This window comes from Lithobates pipiens, unplaced genomic scaffold (assembly GCF_037356315.1).
Source record: "Lithobates pipiens isolate NorthernLeopardFrog02 unplaced genomic scaffold, aLitPip1_a1.2 Scaffold_22, whole genome shotgun sequence".
NCBI lineage: Eukaryota > Metazoa > Chordata > Amphibia > Anura > Ranidae > Lithobates > Lithobates pipiens.
Window position 1 is genome coordinate 7,887,460 of NW_027507784.1, and position 18,717 is coordinate 7,906,176.

The 18,717-nt window shown below is 42.9% G+C and overlaps 1 protein-coding gene across 1 annotated transcript; it reads left to right on the forward strand.

Moving 5' to 3' along the window:
• Positions 1-581: 581 nt before the first annotated feature.
• On the forward strand, positions 582-5,121 carry LOC144000352 (olfactory receptor 8G17-like). The gene is made up of 2 exons (XM_077494142.1): positions 582-725; positions 3,502-5,121. Exon 2 carries the CDS (start codon positions 3,708-3,710, stop codon positions 4,653-4,655), a length of 948 nt encoding a protein of 315 aa, XP_077350268.1. The 5' UTR covers positions 582-725; positions 3,502-3,707; the 3' UTR covers positions 4,656-5,121.
• Positions 5,122-18,717: the final 13,596 nt, after the last annotated feature.

Below are 18,717 nucleotides of genomic sequence, written 5' to 3' on the forward strand. Positions count from 1 at the left end.
TCTTCTATAGTTTTGTCATTTCACAGAGTGGTTTTCTTTGATTTTTTTCTGTCGTTTTTACTAAAATAAAAATAAAGTTTTCTTTGATTAATTAGAAAATTAGGATAATAATTTCTATTGCTGTAAATTTAAAAAAGGTCCAAATTGTATGTGAGGACATCTGTGTGAGAACAAACCTCATCATTCTTCCTGCTTTACCTAAAAAAAATAAAAATAATATACTATATTTGTTTTTTTCAATTTTTTCAACTTTCCACCATTTTATTGTTGGTTCTTTCCAGCATCATAACTTCTCATTTCAAACTTTTATAAAATGGAGAAATAAATAAAAAAGGAAAGGGTAAAGATTGGAAAATCTAAAATCAGTTATTTATTTCTAAAGGCCCAAGGCGAGTGTCGTTGAGGGATAAATTAATTCAGATGATACTTGATTTTCTGTAGAGACTTCCAGAGGATCCATGTTTTAAATTGATCTCAGATGAATACAGAGCCAATCTACCCTCCTGTGTGCTCCATATATGTCAGGGGAGATTTCTGTATTATACATGTAAATAAATGTCACATAGATTTTCTGTTCTTCAGCACGGGGCTGATCCTTCCGGAGGAGGCTTCTCCTCCCCCATCCTCTATCAGAATTTACCTCTGCAGGGGGGATCACTGACTAAATCTGGGCTAGGAGCTAAAACAAGGAACATTCTTCATATTACCAGTCTGGCCATTCACAGGTATTTGTTTCCTTCATCATTTGTTTTTAGTCTATGTGAAAGTTGGTCTACAAGCTATGGTGCTAATTATTGAAACTTGATCACACCTGATGTACTGATGCCCTATCTCATTTCTTGAAACACTAACAAGCCAGGAAAGTACAAATACCCCCTAAATTACCCCTTTTAGAAAAATAGACATTCCAAGCTATTTAGTAAGAGGCATGGTGAATTTTGAAGTTGTCACTTTTCCCCAAAATTCTTTGCAAAATTAAGATTTTTTTCTCCCATAAGATTGTCATATTAACGGGTTATTTCTCTCACATGGCATATGCATACATGCAACTACATCCAAAAAAAAATATTCTGCTACTCCTCCTGAGTATGGCGATGCCACATGTGTGAGACTTTTTCACAGCCTAGCCACATAGAGAGGCCCAACATTGAAGTAGCACCTTCAGGCGTTCTAGGAGCATAAATTACACATCTAATTTCTCGACTACCTCTTACATTTTTGAAAGCCCTCGAGCACCAAGACAATGGAAGTGCACACAAAATGAACCCATTTTGAGAAGAAATCACCCCAACATATACTCTATGAGGCATAATGAGTCTTTTGAACATGTCATTTTATTACACACGTTTTTGGAAAATATGGGGAAAAAATGAAAATGCTTTTTTTTTTACACAAAGTTGTCCTTTTTTTAGGATATTTCCAACACATAGTATGTACATAGCAAAAATTGCACCTTAAAATACATTCTACTACTCCTCCTGAGTATGGTGATACCACATGTGTGAGACTTTTTCACAGCCTGGCCACATAGAGAGACCTAACATTGAAGTAGCACCTTCAGGCGTTCTAGGAGCATAAATTACACATTTAATTTCTCAACTACCTATTACATTTTTGAAGGCCCTCGAGCACCAGGACAATGGAAGTGCACACAAAATGAACCCATTTTGGGAAGAAAACACCCCAACATATACTCTATGAGACATAATTAGTCTTTCGAACACGTCATTTTTTTACACACGTTTTTGGAAAATGTGGGGAAAAAATGAAAATGCTTTTTTTTTTTACACAAAGTTGTCTTTTTTTTAGGATATTTTCAACACATAGTATGTACATAGCAAAAATTGCACCCTAAAATACATTCTACTACTCCTCCTGAGTATGGCGATACCACATGTGTGAGACTTTTTCACAGCCTGGTCACATAGAGAGGCCCAACATTGAAGTAGCACCTTCAGGCGTTCTAGGAGCATAAATTACACATCTAATTTCTCGACTACCTATTAAATTTTGAAGGCCCTCAAGCACCAGAACAGTGAAAGTGCCCACAAAATGACCCCATTTTGGGAAGAAAACACCCCAACATATACTCTATGAGACATATGGAGTCTTTTGAACATGTCATTTTTTTACACACATTTTTGGAAAATGTGGGGGAAAAATGAAAATGCTTTTTTTTTACACAAAGTTGTCCTTTTTTTTAGGATATTTCCAACACATAGTATGTACGTAGCAAAAATTGCACCCTAAAATACATTCTACTACTCCTCCTGAGTATGGCAATACCACATGTGTGAGACTTTTTCACAGCCTGGCCACATAGAGAGGCCCAACATTGAAGTTGCACCTTCAGGCGTTCTAGGAGCATAGATTACACATCTCATTTCTCAACCACTTAATACACTTTTGAAGGCCCTGGAGCACCGGGACAATGGAAACGCCCTCAAATGACCCCATTTGGAAAGCAAACACCCTAACATATATTATATGAGGCGTATTGAGTCTTTTGATCATGTCATTTTTTTCCACACATTTTTGGAATATGTGGGAAAAAATGAAAACACATTTTTTTACACAAAGTTGTCATTTTTCAAGATATTTTTCAGATGGTGTTGGAAGCATCGTCATGATTGTTAATGGATTTACATTGGGGGGCATTGTTTTTTTTTTTTTTTTTTTAATAAAGGTATTGTCAGAAACTGTGTTTTTATTACTTTTTGACACTTTCTTGTGAATGGGTAGGCTATGTACCCCATACTCATGCAAATAGGGGGGCTGCGATCCGGATCCCTCCTTGTTAAAGGGGACTTCCACATTTTCGATAAGCCCCCTGCTCACAGACCCCCACAACCACAGCCCAGGGTTGTGGGGATAAGGCCCTTGTCCTCATCAAGATGGAGAGAAGGTGCTTTGTGGTGGAGGGCAGAGCCCCACCTGCCCTACAGCACCCTTCCCTCCCCATGTTGAGGACATGTGACCTGCTAAGGCTCAGGATGGGGGGTTTGCTCTCCCCCCTTTCCTGGCTTGCCAGGCTGCATCTAAGATAAGAACCTGGTATGGATTGGTGGGGATCCCCTTGCCATTTTTTTTCACTTTTTTATTGCCAGCAATGTTTTTTTTTTTTCTTTATTCAGCTGTCAGCGGGGAAGCCCATTGACAGCTAATGATGTATCGGTTGTTAAGGATGCCACAACCAGCTTCCTGACCTGATCCTTAAGAACCAGCTATTTGCTGCACCCTGGTTGGGCAAAGCTTAGAATGCACTGTGCAGTGCCCTGCAAATTCGGGTGTTTACCGTCAGCCCGAACCGTTCGCCCACCTCTAATTGTCATATATAGCAATGATTGCATTATCCATCAATTTTTTTTAACCTAATTAGGGATCTGTTAATACAGCCTGGACTACAAGAATTGCTGCACACATTAAAATAAATATCTTGTTTAGAGAAAGTCATGCTTTTATTTCTGATGTTGCAGTAAAAACTGACTTTTCTCTTCGTAGCTTGGATAAAGGACAACTGACTCTGCTCTGTGTATTCTGCAGGAATCTGAGATTTCTGATAAAGAATTTTAATATTTGGCATAGTTGATAAGAAACTGGATTGCCATAAATCAAGTCCTACGATGAATTGAGGTGGTGAATTTTGCTCTATTTGCTCTACTTATGAATGTTTTCATGATGAGAAAAATCTGAATACAAATATTGTAATGAGGAATCAAACAGATTTTTTTCTCTCTGGACTGTCTGATATTTCGGATCTTCAGCTCCCTCTGTTTCTCTTCTTCCTTCTCATTTACCTTCTGACATTAATCTGGAATTTGCTGATCATTGTCCTCATAGTCACCGACTCTCGCCTCCATGTCCCTATGTATTTCTTCCTTGGGAACCTGGCCAGTTTGGACCTCTGTTGTTCCTCAGTCACCATCCCACGAATGTTATTTGACCTTCATAATAAGAGTAGAAAGATTACCGCAACAGACTGTATAACCCAAGTCTTCTTCTTTATATTCTTTGCCAGCTCTGAGGTTTTCCTGTTGTCCGCCATGTCCTATGATAGATATACCGCCATTTGTCAGCCATTACATTACATACAGATCATGAATTGGAAAGTGTGTGTACAGTTGTCCTCCACTGTTTGGTGTCTTGGTTTTACCTATTCTTTTGTCAACACGCTTTGCATCTTAAGATTATCATTCTGTGGATCACATATTATAGAAAGCTTCTTTTGTGACCTTCCCCAATTATTTCATATTTCCTGCAGTGACATCTACCTTAACATTCTGCTTATCTTTCTCGTGGGTGGCCTCCTTGGAGGTGGGTCTCTGATACTGACCATCCTGTCCTATGTCTATATATTCAAAACCGTTCTTAAAATTCAAACTAAGAGCAATAGGAGTAAAGTTTACTCTACATGTACCCCTCACCTGACAGTGGTCTTCATGTTTTATTGCTCCTCCGTATTTACTTACTTTCGGCCAAGCCCTAGCCAACATTTTGCTGCTGACAAAGTGGTGTCCGTCTTTTACACCATAATTGTTCCTCTCCTCAATCCTCTTATATACAGTCTGAGGAACAAGGATTTCAGAACAGCTTTTCACAAAAAAATGTATAGAAAAATGCGCCACCTTCCACCTGAAATATATAACCTACCTTAATATAAATTTATTTATTACAGATATTTATAAAACGCCAACAATTTGCATCATTGCTTTACATATTGTACATTCGTATCAGTCCTTTCCCACAGTCCTGTCCTTTCACGTAGTTTCCGTGTCCGCTGATGAAGTCCCGCCCATAGGGACGTAACGTACGGACGGAGATCATGTGACGTCACCCGCGGTCATTGATCATTTTAACGATCGTATGAAGCTTCGTTATTGTAAGTGTGTTTTTTTATGTATATTCATCATTAAAACGTTTTTCTATGGAGAGCACTATGGCCTGTCTTTCTATCCACATGGTCTGAGGAATTGTGAATACTGCTATATACCGATCCAGTGTGGGTATTCCACGAACGTGTCAGTTCATTTGACTCTGAATGGGAGAAAGCTGTGTTTTCGTTTGTGAATCGGTCGGATATTGTCGGAGAGGAGTACAGCGATTGGACGAGTTGATATTTAAGTGCATATAACCCTCTGTAATTTAACCACTTGCCGACCAGCGCACGACGATGTACGTCGACAGAATGGCATGGGCAGGCAAATGGGCGTACATGTACGTCCCTTTAAATTTGCCGCCCTGCCATCGGGAGCGCGCCGCTGGCGGCGCGCTCCCGCGCTGGTCGGGACCCCCGTGAGTCCGGTCGCGGGACCCGCGGACTCGATCGCCGCGGGCATCCCCGCGATCGTCTCACGGAGTGGCCGAACGGAGAAGTGCCGTTGTAAACAACATTTCTCCATTCTGCCTAGCAACTAGTGACGCTGATCTCTGCTCCATGTGATTGGAGCAGAGATCAGTGTTCACTAAATGAAAGCCCAACCCCCCCACAGTTAGTAACACGCCCCTAGGAACACTTAACCCCTACACTGCCACCCCCTGGTTAACCCCTTCACTGCCAGTGTCATTTACATAGGAATCACTGCATTTATATAGCAGTGATTACTGTATAAATGACAATGGTCCCAAAAATGTGTCAAAAATGTCTGATGGGTCCCCCATAATGTCGCAGTCACAATAAAAATCGCTGATCGCCGCTATTACTAGTAAAAAAATAATAATAAAAAAATATTAATAAAACAGCTATAAAACTATCCCTATTTTGTAAACGCTATAACTTTTGCGCAAACCAATCAATAAATAAATAAAAAAAATATGTAGAAGAATACGTATCGGCCTAAACTGAGGGAAAAAAATGTTTTTTTATATATTTTTGGGGGATATTTATTATAACAAAAAGTAAAAAATAATGCGTTTTTTTCAAAATTGTCGTTCTATTTTTGTTTATAGCGCAAAAAATAAAAACCGCAGAGGTGATCAAATACCACCAAAAGAAAGCTCTATTTGTGGGGAAAAAAAGGACGTTGATTTTGTTTGGGAGCCACGTCGCACGACCGCGCAAATTGTCAGTTAAAGCGACGCAGTGCCGAATCGCAAAAAGTGGTCTGGTCTTTGACCAGCAAATTGGTCCGGTCTGAAAGTGGTTAAAGGGTCCATACGATGAGGTGAGCAGCCAATTTTACCATTGGTGGTGGTCCCCCCCCCCCTTGGCACTAAGTCACTTTATGCTTGAACCGACTGTATACCACCGAAGATTCCTCACGTGGACTTTTTGACTCAAAAGCTATCTTTGGACTTTTTATTAATTTTAATATGTTAGTAATCATTTTATTTTAGTTAGAGTGCTGTACCATCTGTTTGATATATTGTATTCTGGGATTTGGTAATTGATCCTTGGTGTTCTGCAGCTTTTCGTAAAGGGGTTGTACTGCGCTGATTTTTTCTGTATTTATACCTTTCCCACACAAGCTTACTGGGGCCAATTTAAATGGAATAACTAACCTACCAGCATGTCTTTGGAGTGAAGGAAGAAACGTGTGTACCTGGAGGAAACCCACATGAAAATTCCATGTAGGTAGTGTCACAGCGAACCTAAACCGGCTTTAGAGTCTCCGCTCTGGCATCTATGTCCCCCATTTGGTGTGCTCTACTGAGGGTGACGGTCCAGCTAGGACTCTGCCCTGACTCCATGTAAACCACAAAACAATTAGAGAAAAAAATTACAGCCACAGTCACCATACAAGCCCAGCAAGTAATAGGTGATCAAAGTCTCAGCCTTACTCCATCCAGGCCGCGCCCCTGACATGTTTTGCCCCACTCGTAGGGCTTAGTCATGGAGACTTGTGGTGTGAAGTGGCTGAGATTTTTCTTTACTTATTCTGTAGGTAGTATCACAGTTGGGATTTGAACTGAGGACCCTAATAGGACCCAGTGGGGACACTTATTCCAGTGGCAACTATCTAAGAAATGATATACCTCACATTGGAGAGTTATCATCTCTTTATGGGAATTCTCCTCAGATGCAAAAAACAAAATGTAACAGGAAATTTATCAATTCCCTACGACATCTATAACAAAAGAATACAGTGCCATGAACTTATTCATACCCCTTGGAATTTTCCATATCTTGTCATGTTACAACCGAAAACGTAAATATATTTTGTTGGGATTTTATGTGATAGACCAACACAAAGTGACACATAATTGTGAAGTGGAATAAAAATGATAAATGGTCAATATTTGTAAAACCCCCTTTCTCTGCAATTATAGCTGCAAGTCTTTTTGGGGGTGTCTCTACCAGCTTTGCACATCTAGAGAGGACATATCTGCCCATTCTTCTTCTTCTTTGTAAAATATCTCAAGCTCTGTCAGATTGGATGGAGAGCGTCTGTGATCAGCAATTTTCAAGTCTGGCCACAGATTCTCAATGGGATTTAGGCCTGGACTGTGACTGGGCCATTCTAACACATGAATATGCTTTGATGGAAACCATTCCATTGTAGCTCTGGCTGGATGTTTGGGGTTGTTGTCCTGCTGGAAGGTGAACCTTCCACCCCGGTCTCAAGTCTTTTGCAGACTCTAACAGGTTTTCTTCTAAGATTGTCCTTTATTTGGCTCCATCCATCTTCCCATCAACTCTGACCAGCTTCCCTGTCCCTGCTGAAGAAAAGCATCCCCACCACATGATGCTGCCACCACCATGTTTCACGGTGGGGGTGGTGTGTTCAGGGGGGTGGGCAGTGTTAGTTTTGCACCACACATAGCGTTTTGCTTTTAGGCCAAAATGTTTAATGTTGGTCTCATCTGATCAGATCACCTTCTTCCACATGTTTGCTGCCCCCTCCCCCACATGGCTTCATAGAAACTGGACTTCTTATGACTTTCTTTCTCCAATGTCTTTCTTCTTGTCACTCTTCCATAAAGGGCAGATTTGTGGAGAGACGACTAATGCCCCGTACACACGAGAGGACTTATGTCCGACAGACTTCCAAAGGAGTTCCGCCGGAATTCCGCCGGAGTTCTGACAGACTTTTCGGCCGAACGGACTTGGCCACACACGATCACACTAAACTCCGACGGATTCGAACGTGATGACGTACGATCCGACTCGAATAAGGAAGTTCATAGCCAGTAGCCAATAGCTGCCCTAGCGTCGGTTTTAGTCCGTCGGAGTAGCATACACACGAGCGGATTTTTCGAAGGGGACCGGGTCCGGCGGAGTTCCGTCGGGAAAATTTGAAGCATGCTTCATTTCTAAAGTCCGTCAGACTTTTGCGAAGCTAAAGTCCATTGCAGCCCACACACGATCGGATAGTCTGACGGACTCGGTCTGACGGACTTCGGATGTTGAAAAGTCCGCTCGTGTGTACGGGGCATAATAGTTGTCCTGTGGACAGATTCTCCCCCCTGAGCTGTGGATCTCCACAGCTCCTCCAGAGTTACCATGGGCCTCTTGGCTCTTCTCCGACGAATGATCTCCTTGCCCGGCTGGTCGGTTTAGGTGGATGGTCTTGGTAGGTTGGCAGTTGTGCCATACTCTTTCCATCCATTTTCCGATGATGGATTGAACAGAGCTCTGTGAGTTGGGAGATTTTTTTATAACCTAACCCTGCTTTATACTTCTCCACAACTTCATCCCTGACCTGTCTGGTGTGTTCCTTTACGGATGAACTTCATTTAATTTACAACATATTTTACATCTTTTCACGGGTGTTTTATATACATATTGTTTATATGGACTTGATAAATTAGGTAATTGTTCATACCATTTCCATATGGGCATGGATTAATACATTTTTTTTCCTCTATATATTTTTTAATAATCAATATTTTATTTTTTGTTTTGATGAATGAGACATCTGTTCACTACATGTGGGATTATACACAACTAATTGATGTACTTAATTGTATTGTGATATATAGTTGTAAATGACACAATTGTTTAGGTAATTTTTCCCCAAAAATTCTGGAGAATTTCCTCACATAATGTTTTGCCCATTATTAATTTGGATTTAGCGCAGCTCTGTCGTGGTTTTTTTGGTGTGTTCCTTGGCCTTCGTGATGCCGTTTCCTCACTAAGGTTCTCTAACAAACCTCTGGGGGCTTCACAGAACAGCTGTATTTATACTGAGATTACATACAAGTGGACACTTTTTACTAATTAGGTGACTTGTGAAGGCAAATGGTTACGTTAGATTTTAGTTGGGGGGGTATCAGAGTAAAGGGGGCTGAATAACAAATGCACACCACACATTTCACATATGCATTTGTAAAAAAAAAATTGGAAAACCATTTATCATTTTCCTTCCACTTCACAATCATGTGTTGGTCTATCACATAAAATCCCCAAAAAATGCATTTACGTTTTTTTGGGTGTAACATGACAAAATGTGGACAATGTCAAGGGGTATGGCACAGTGGTGTAGTGGTTAGCACTCTCACCTAGCACTCTCGCTGGTTCGAATCCCAACCAGGATACCACCTGCCTGGAGTTTGCATGTTCTCCTTGTGCCTGCGTGGGTTTCCTCCGGGTACTCCCGTTTCCTCCCACACTCCAAAGACATGCAGGTAGGCTAATTGGCTTCTGTCCAAAATTGACCCCTAGTATATGAATGGGGGACTTTGGATCATGGGCTCCTTGAGGGTAGGGACCAATGGGAGTGTGCAATGTACAGGGATATGGACAATTGTAGACACCTCACTCAGGATGGACTGGTGTCTTTATTAAACCTTACTAACTATGTAACTATGAATACTTTTTCAAGGCACTGTAAGAAATTTTGGCTTTATATATAGTTTAACCACTTCCCGACCAGCGCACGACGATGTACGTCGACAGAATGGCACGGGCAGGCATATTGGCGTACAGGTACGTCCAATATTCAATGCCGCCCTGCCATCGGGAGCGCGCCACCGGCGGGGCACTCCCACGCTGGTCGGGACCCCCGTGAGTCCAGTCGTGGGACCCGCGGACTCGATCGCCGCGGCCATCCCCGCGATCGTCTCACGGAGCGGCCGAATGGAGGAAATGCCGTGTAAACAGCATTTTTCCATTCTGCCTAGCAACTAGTGACGCTGATCTCTGCTCCATGTGATTGGAGCAGAGATCAGTGTTCACTAAATGAAAGCCCAACCCCCCCACAGTTAGTAACACACCCCTAGGAACACTTGACCCCTACACTGCCACCCACTGGTTAACCCCTTCACTGCCAGTGTCATTTACACAGGAATCACTGCATTTATATAGCACTGATTACTGTATAAATGACAATGGTCCCAAAAATGTGTCAAAAATGTCCGATGGGTCCCCCACAATGTCGCAGTCACAATAAAAATCGCTGATCCCCGCCATTACTAGTAAAAAAAATAAAATAAAAAATTATTAATAAAAATGCTATAAAACTATCCCTATTTTGTAAACGCTATAACTTTTGCGCAAACCAATCAATAATCGTTTATCCCTTTTTTTTTACCAAAAATATGTAGAAGAATACGTATCGACCTAAACTGAGGGAAAAAAATGTTTTTTTATATATTTTTTGGAGGATATTTATTATAACAAAAAGTAAAAAATAATGCGTTTTTTTCAAAATTGTCGCTCTATTTTTGTTTATAGCGCAAAAAATAAAAACCGCAGAGGTGATCAAATACCACCAAAAGAAAGCTCTATTTGTGGGAAAATAAGGACGTCAATTTTGTTTGGGAGCCACGTCGCACGACCGCGCAATTGTCAGTTAAAGCGATGCAGTGCCGAATCGCAAAAAGTGGTCTGGTCTTTGACCAGCAAAATGGTCCGGTCTGCAAGTGGTTAATGAATCTCTGAACAGTAAAATGTTGGAAAATTCTAGAAAACAGTCCATTGAAAAAATGATTTAATATATAAGTTGATTTCTGTGTATTTGTTCCTATTATAAATAATTGAAACTCGTGGCGCTAAACCAAGTGACTGTTACACCACTAAATAGTATACTACAAAGTGCAGCAAATATAGCTGAAAAACAATTGTATACATAACCCCTTCCCACCAAGCGTACGCAGATGTGCGTACTTCGGCTTCCGGGGGGTATACCGGGATGATGCCCGCACCTGCAGGCATCATCCTGGTACCGTTTTCTTCAGCAGGCGATTGGCTTTCCAGCCATAACAACCGATGCGGCTAAAAGCCGCTCGGCTGTTATGCCGGAGGAGCGGGAGGGGACGCCCCCCCCCCTCCCGCCGCCTCCCGCCGCTGTTACCGGTGCTCCCGTTCGATCGGGAGCACCGATTCCATGTGCGATGCCTCCGGCCGCTGGGGAGGAACTGGAACGAAGCCATAATCGGCTTCGTTCAGTCTCCTCATAGTAAACACGGAAGCGAAGTCATGACGTCACTTCCCGTTTACTCGGCTGCCAATGGCGCCGGTTTTAAAAAAATATAAGTTTTCGGTGATCTGAATACATTGAAGTGTAAAGGAGGGGTGGGGGGTCTTTTAGACCCCCGATCCCTCCATAAAGAGTACCTGTCACCACCTATTACTGTCACAAGGGATGTTTACATTCCTTGTGACAGCAATAAAAGTGATCAATTTTTTTTTTTTTTTTAACAATTTAGTCATTTTAAAATAAATAAAATAAAGAAAAAAATAAAAAAAACATTTTTAAAGCGCCCGTCGTCCCCGCGAGCTCGCGAAGCAAAGAAAACGCATACGGAAGTCGCGCCCGTGTATGTAAACGGTGTTCAAATCACACATGTGAGGTATCGCCGCGATCGTTGGAGCGAGAGCAATAATTCTAGCACTAGACCTCCTCTGTAACACTAAACTGGTAACCGTAAAAAAAATTTAAAGCGTCGCCTATTGAGATTTTTAGGTACCGTACTTTGTCGTCAATCCACAAGTGCGTGCGATTATAAAGTGTGACATGTTTGGTATCTATTTACTCGGCGTAACATTATCTTTCACATTATGTAAAAAAATTGGGCTAATTTTACTGTTTCGTTTTTTTTTTAATTCATGAAAGTGTCCCTTTTCCCAAAAAGTTGCGTTTAAAACACTGCTGCGCAAATACCGTGTGACATAAAATATTGCAACAATCGCCGTTTTATTCTCTAGAGTCTCTGCTAAAAAAAATATATATATATATATATATATATATATATATATATATATATATATTGTTTGGGGGGTTCCAAGTAATTTTCTAGCAAAAAATATGGATTTTTACTTGTAAACACCAAATGCCAAAAATAGGCTTAGTCATGAAAGGGATAAATAAAAAAATAAAAAAAATTATTAATAGTAAATAAACATGAAATAAAAATAAATAACCCAGTGAATAAGTGATAGTTCACACTATACATTTAAACACTCCTCGGGGAGTATTGCAGAGCATATGCAGTGTTCATACAATGTTGCAAAAGTCCGGGAGTCTCCAAAACATATTTCACTTTAACAAGCAATATTGATCAGTGTTTTTTGTTTTTTTTTTCTCTCAAACCGCCTCTCCTTCACCACGCCGCTGTGAAACGTGATTCCTCTCCCCCTTATGTGAATTAACTCACCGACTAAATCAGCCTCACACTCTACGCTTTCCAAACCCTTTTTTTGCAGGGATGTGGATGACAGGCATACAACCCTTCACTTCAGCGGGAGAAAAGCTGACCCAATTGAAAAAGGGAAATGCTCCCATAGCTTGATACCGTAGAAAAAAAAAACCTTTTAATCACACATAAGAAGATCCTCACATTTAAAAAACGTGTAACCCACGCCAAATAAGTCAAGCCACGGCACACTTTAACACAGCTGGTTGCCAAAGCATTGGTGATTTTTTAGCGGGCCCAGCTATGGGTGTCCGCAGGTAGGGGCAAGGGGGGTCAAGTGCCCCCCCCCCGGAATCAGGGATGAGATCTTAAATTCAACACAGTTCCATCACTATCGGGGTGCGGCAGCCCACACCCATGTGCAACCCACAAGTGGGGTGACACCATCAAGGTTCTGCCAAGCCCCCCTATCAGTGTAGTGTGACTGCGGGCTCTTTTCCGTGCTCAGTCCAGCAGAGAACTCGGCGGCCATGCTATCAGGTTTCCCCCGGTCACCCCCCCTTTATCCTGTCAGGGAGAAGAGACGACGGTTCTCACCAGGTTCCTTGCCCAGCTTCCTGCCAGCTCTGTTCCTTCCCTATTGCCCATAACTGAGGGCCAATCAAAGGAGAGGAGAGAATCATGGGACATGTAGTCCCAAAGATTAGAGGCCCCATTTTCCACAGGGAGGAGGATACAGCTCGATCAAGAGAGAAATTGAGAGACTGTAGCCTGGGAAAAAAGCTGAGGGAGAGAGTGCTACAGGAAAAAGAACAAGGATTTTGCTGGGCAGAAGCCAGAGAGAGAGAGAGAGAGAGACACTCTGCCCAGCACCACCAAAGAGAGAACTACACTGCCCTGCGCCACCAGAGAGAGCCATGCTGTCCAGCACCGCCAGAGAGAGAAAGACAGTCACTGCCAGGGTACAGACATGCTACACTACTGACCAGAGTCGCCCCCGGGGCGAGTGAGCGATCGTCCAGCCGGAGGGATCACTGGTGTTGTTTAGCTGGATCTGGTAAGAGGGCCTGTTGGCCATTATCTATTACTTTTTTTTTTTTTTTTTATTTCAAATACTTTATTGTTTTAAACAAAATGTGATCAGACAGGAAAAACAGATAATAATTGACATGTAGCATCAACAGAATACACAGCTCCGAATAACAATACATTTCCAGTAAACATAAAACAAGTAGATAACCAAGACCCCCGAAGGGGAGCAGAATTTTCATGAGATACCAATCGCTGGTCTCAAGTCTTATCCAGAAGGGAGCTGGTTATACTAAGTAAACGTTAGTGGCAAAAGTTGAAAACTAATCAGCCTCAGAGAAATTGGTTACCAATGCACAAGGGATGGCTTGTGGAAAAGCAGGAAATACAAGTCATAGAGGGAAAGTTGCATAGGGGTAGTACTAAAGTCACATCAAGGCTCTCATTGGGGGTCAGGGGGTGAGAAAGGGAGAGGGAGGGGGGTGGTTAAGGGGGTAGGAAAAAGGGTGAGGGGGAGGGGGGGAGGGAGGAAGGAAGAGGCGGGAAAAGACAGGAATGGAAAGGAGAGATGTAGGTATAGAATAGAATAAGGGTGAGAATAAGAATAGGATGAAGAGTGAAAAAAGAGGGGTAGAGGGAAAGGGAAGGATAAGGAGGGGAGATGGGCAAAATGAGGGGGGGATCTCTGGCCACTCCCCGCTGCCAGGTAAGGGTGTATTAAAACTTAATCCAGGAATTCGGGTAGAAGAATTCGAAGAAAAAAAAAAAGAAAAGACTCCCATTAGGAGGCCGTAAGGGACAAATATTCTTGTGTAGTCTGGAAATGTAACCAGCAGGCCCACTTCACACTAAATTTAGACGGGGTATCGTGAGAAACGGCAATGAGCTTCTCCATGTCGGCTACTTTTTGGATTCTGGTAAACCAATCTTTAATGGTAGGAACTCGGGAGGATTGCCAGTGAATGGGTATGCATTGTTTTGCCGCGTTTATCAAATGCATTCCAAGAGATTTATGATAGGTGGAATGTGGCAGACTGGAATGGTGTAGAAGGAACAAGGCAGGATGAAATTCAAATGAGTAAGAAGAGATTTGTTCGGTAAGACGGTGTACTTCCTTCCAAAAGGTATGGATTAGAGGGCAGGACCACCATATGTGTAAGAGAGTTCCCTTCTCTTGGGAACATCTCCAGCAGGACTCGGGGACAATGGGTTTATATCTATGTATAATGTCTGGAGTGTGGTACCATCTAGATTGAATCTTGAAGCCATTTTCTTGGGTATTTACATTAGAGGACCCTTTGTGGATGTTAGCAAATATTCGTTCCCACTGATCTTCCGATAGTGAGATAGACAGGTCTCTTTCCCATTTAGTGCACGCGGGGGTATCATTCGCTTTAAGTTCCGCAAAAAGTAAAGTGTGTATATATGAGATAAGACGCGATTGAGGGGAAGTTTGGATACATAATTGTTCAAACGGGGAAAGTGGGCGGGAACAACAGTGGTCTCTATCTATGCTCTGTAGGTATGAGGCCGACATAAAATATTGCCATGGGGGAATGGGAGCCTCTCCGTTCCCAATCACGAGCTGAGCTCTGGTTAGGAGTTTGCCATTGTGAAAGAATTGATGTGCTCTGATTTGGTTCGTGGGCCAGCAGTCTACTAGAAAATCAGTTCTCCCTCCCGGTGGGAAATCAGGGTTGAATTTCAAAGGGGTTAGGGGGCCTGGAGCAGAGGAGATATTCAATTTTTTACAAGTGTGGTGAAAGCATCTCAGAGTCGGGCCTATAAGAGGGTGTTGCAGCAAGCTGTGAGGGACACGGTTAAGGGGAATCCACGGTATTGGGGCAAGAGGCACATCTGAGAAAGAAGCTTCCAGCGAAACCCAATCCTTGTTAGCTATGTGTACATTCCAATCCACTATCCTCGTCAAGTGAGTTGCAAGATAGTATCTGTGTAGGTTCGGAAGGCCTATACCCCCTAAATTTTTAGGGCGCGAAAGTAATGCATAACTGAGTCTGTGCTTACGCTTGCTCCATAGAAATTGTGTGCAAAGTCGCCTGTATTTATCAAAAAAGGACATAGGAATGTGGATGGGAATCGTCTGCAATAGGTAGAGCATACGTGGAAGAGCGTTCATTTTTAAGATTGCTGCCCTGCCAAACCAGGTAAACGTTGGTTTATCCCAGGCCTTGAGGTCTTTAGTCAATTGATTTAAAAGGGGAAGAAAATTAGTAGCGAATAGATCCGACAAAACTAGAGGAATCCGAATACCCAAGTATGTAATCGAATCTTTCTTCCAGACAAAGGGGAAATTCTCTTTACATTGGTCTACCACCGTTTGGGGCAATGAGATGTTGAGGGCAAAAGATTTTGCCAAATTGATTTTAAGGTTTGATAAAATTTGAAACTGTTTAAACTCTGAGAGCACTACTGGTAAGGTAATCAACGGATTGGAAAGAAAAAGCAGAATATCATCCGCGAAAGCCGCATACTTATATTCTTTCAATGGGGACTTAATGCCCTGAATGTCAGGGTTGGCAGAGATTTTACGGAGTAAGGGCTCAAGGGTCAGAACAAATAGAATGGGTGACAGGGGACAGCCCTGTCTCGTCCCATTACGGATGGGAAAGGCGTCCGACAGAGTGTAATTGGCTCTAACTTTAGCGACCGGGTTACCATACAATGCCATGATTAAACCTATTAAATGGGGTCCCAGGCCAATCGCTTGCAGCACCGCTTTCATATATTTCCAAGACACTCTGTCGAACGCCTTTTCCGCATCCAAGGAGAGAAAAAAGCCTTTCTGGTTGGAGCTCGTAATGAGATGGTGGAGGTTTACGGCTTTAATAGTGTTGTCCCTGGCTTCCCTTCCAGGGACAAAACCTGATTGATCTTGTGAAACTAAAGAGGGGAGAAAAGGGAGCAACCTATTGGCTATAATTTTAGAGAAAATTTTGATATCCGAATTTAGAAGGGAGATGGGCCTGTAATTACTAGGCTGGGATGGGTCTTTACCTTCCTTTGGTATGACAGCTATGTGTGCCTCCAGCATTCCTTGGGAAAGAGGGGAGGATGGGGAAAGGGAGTTGAAAGCTGCGAGAAAGGGCTTCCTCAACGAGTCAGAGAATGTTCTATAGTAGACTGCTGGCAGGCCATCTGGGCCTGGGCTTTTCCCGGGTTTCAAGCTCTTAATAGCAAGGTTCCACTCTGCTGAGGAAAGCGGAGACTCCAGGCTTTGCGAAGCTTCAGAAGAAAGCTTGTCGGGGGCAAATTGGGAAAGGAAAGAGGAGATCGCTTCGTCCTGAAGTGACAAACCTTCTGAGGTTGAACTCGGGTTCTGAAGGTTATAGAGGGATGAGTAATAGTTTTCGAACTCCTTAGCAATGTCCCTGTTATGGGTAATCAAGTCTCCCGCAGGGGAACGCAGATGGTGTATGACATTGTTATTGCGTCTCTTACGTAGTGCTTGGGCAAGGAAGCGACCACACTTATTCCCGTGTTCATAAAACAGCTTTTGAGATAAAATAAAAATTTTCTTAACGGTAAGGTTCAGGGTTTCGTTTATCAGAGCCCTCGTGTTTGTTAATTCGTCTAGGGTATGTTGGGCTAGTGTTCGTTTATGACTGGCTTCAAGATTCCTTAGTTTGGAGAACAGAGCAAGGAGTTCGGCCTTGCGTGCTTTCCTAAAGGATGCTGAGATTGCAATCATTTTACCTCTAATGACACATTTATGGGCCTCCCATTGAGTCAATTTAGATATGTCCGGTGTGTCGTTGTCCTTGAAATAGTCTGTAAGACATTTCCTCAAATCTTCCTCAACAGATTTATCTGTTAAGAGAGTCGGGTCAAGTTTCCAAATGAAAGTCCGGTCATTTGTCTCAGGTAAAGTAAGTGTCAAGGAAATAGGATGATGATCAGAGATTGTCATTGGTTCGATCGTCGTAGCCGTGAGTAGCGATAAGTCCTGCTGCGATAGAAAGAGGTAATCTATGCGAGAATATTTATTATGGGGGGCAGAAAAATAGGTAAAGTCTTTGGCCTTGGGATGCATAATGCGCCAGGTGTCGTGTACATTAAGATCATGAAGGCAGAGCTTGATTTGTTTAAGTGCTCTATACGTAAGGTGTGACTTTCCCGAGGAGGTGTCCAGCAATGGGTCTAGGGGCAGGTTGATGTCTCCCCCCATTATCAGAATTCCCTCTTGGAAGGATAGCAACCGTCTAACTATAGCTCTTAGGAAGGGGACTTGATGCGAGTTGGGACAATATATATTCGCCAGGGTGACAGGTCTGTTCTTGTGTGTCCCTTTCAAAAAGACAAACCTCCCTTGTTCATCCAATAGGGAATCAGTAATTGAGATTGACGAATTCTTGGAGAGTAAAATAGATACCCCCTTAGACTTAGTTAAGGGAGAGGTGGCGTGGAAGCCCACAGGGAAGTATGGGTTAGATAATTTTGGTACATGTTTTGAACAAAAATGGGTCTCCTGGAGAAAGATTACTTCAGCTTTGGTTTGTCTCGCATAGGAAAGTACTCGGGAGCGTTTCTCGGGAATGTTCAGACCCCGGGCATTCAAGGATAAAATTTTTAGCGTAAGGGGGGCCGACTTGGATTGGGGGCGTGACATAGTAGCCGATTAGTGAGTCTTACCGTGAACGTGGAACAGACAGCGGGAGAGGCCCAGAGACCCTGGGAGAAAGAGGGGAAGGGGGGGAAAGAGAGGAAGAAAGGGCACAGAAACTTAAAGGGGAGAGGCAAGGAAGGGAGGGGGGGAGAGGCAAGGAAGGGAGGGGGGGAGAGGCAAGGAAGGGTGGGGGGGAGAGGTAAGGAAGGGTGGGGGGGAGGGATACTCCACAAGAAATTGCAGAGACTGCACCGGTTGACGGGTATGACCCGCACACCTTCGTCAGACAACAGATGTAACCGGGCAAGATCGGGAGAACTACTTGAGTTACCCGCTTGGGAGACAGAAGTCCGGAAACGGATCGAGAGGGGAGTCATAGGTCCTACCGAGGCTTCTGTAGCAGAAGGGAGGTAGGGGGAGGGTAGCAAGGGCTAGGCCCAGGAAGGTATAAGAAGCCCACCCGGGTCAGCCCATCATGTATTCTAAATTACCCATGGTGAGGTGCACAAATCGTTCAAAAGGTATGCTAGTGTAGCCTCAGGACAGTCATG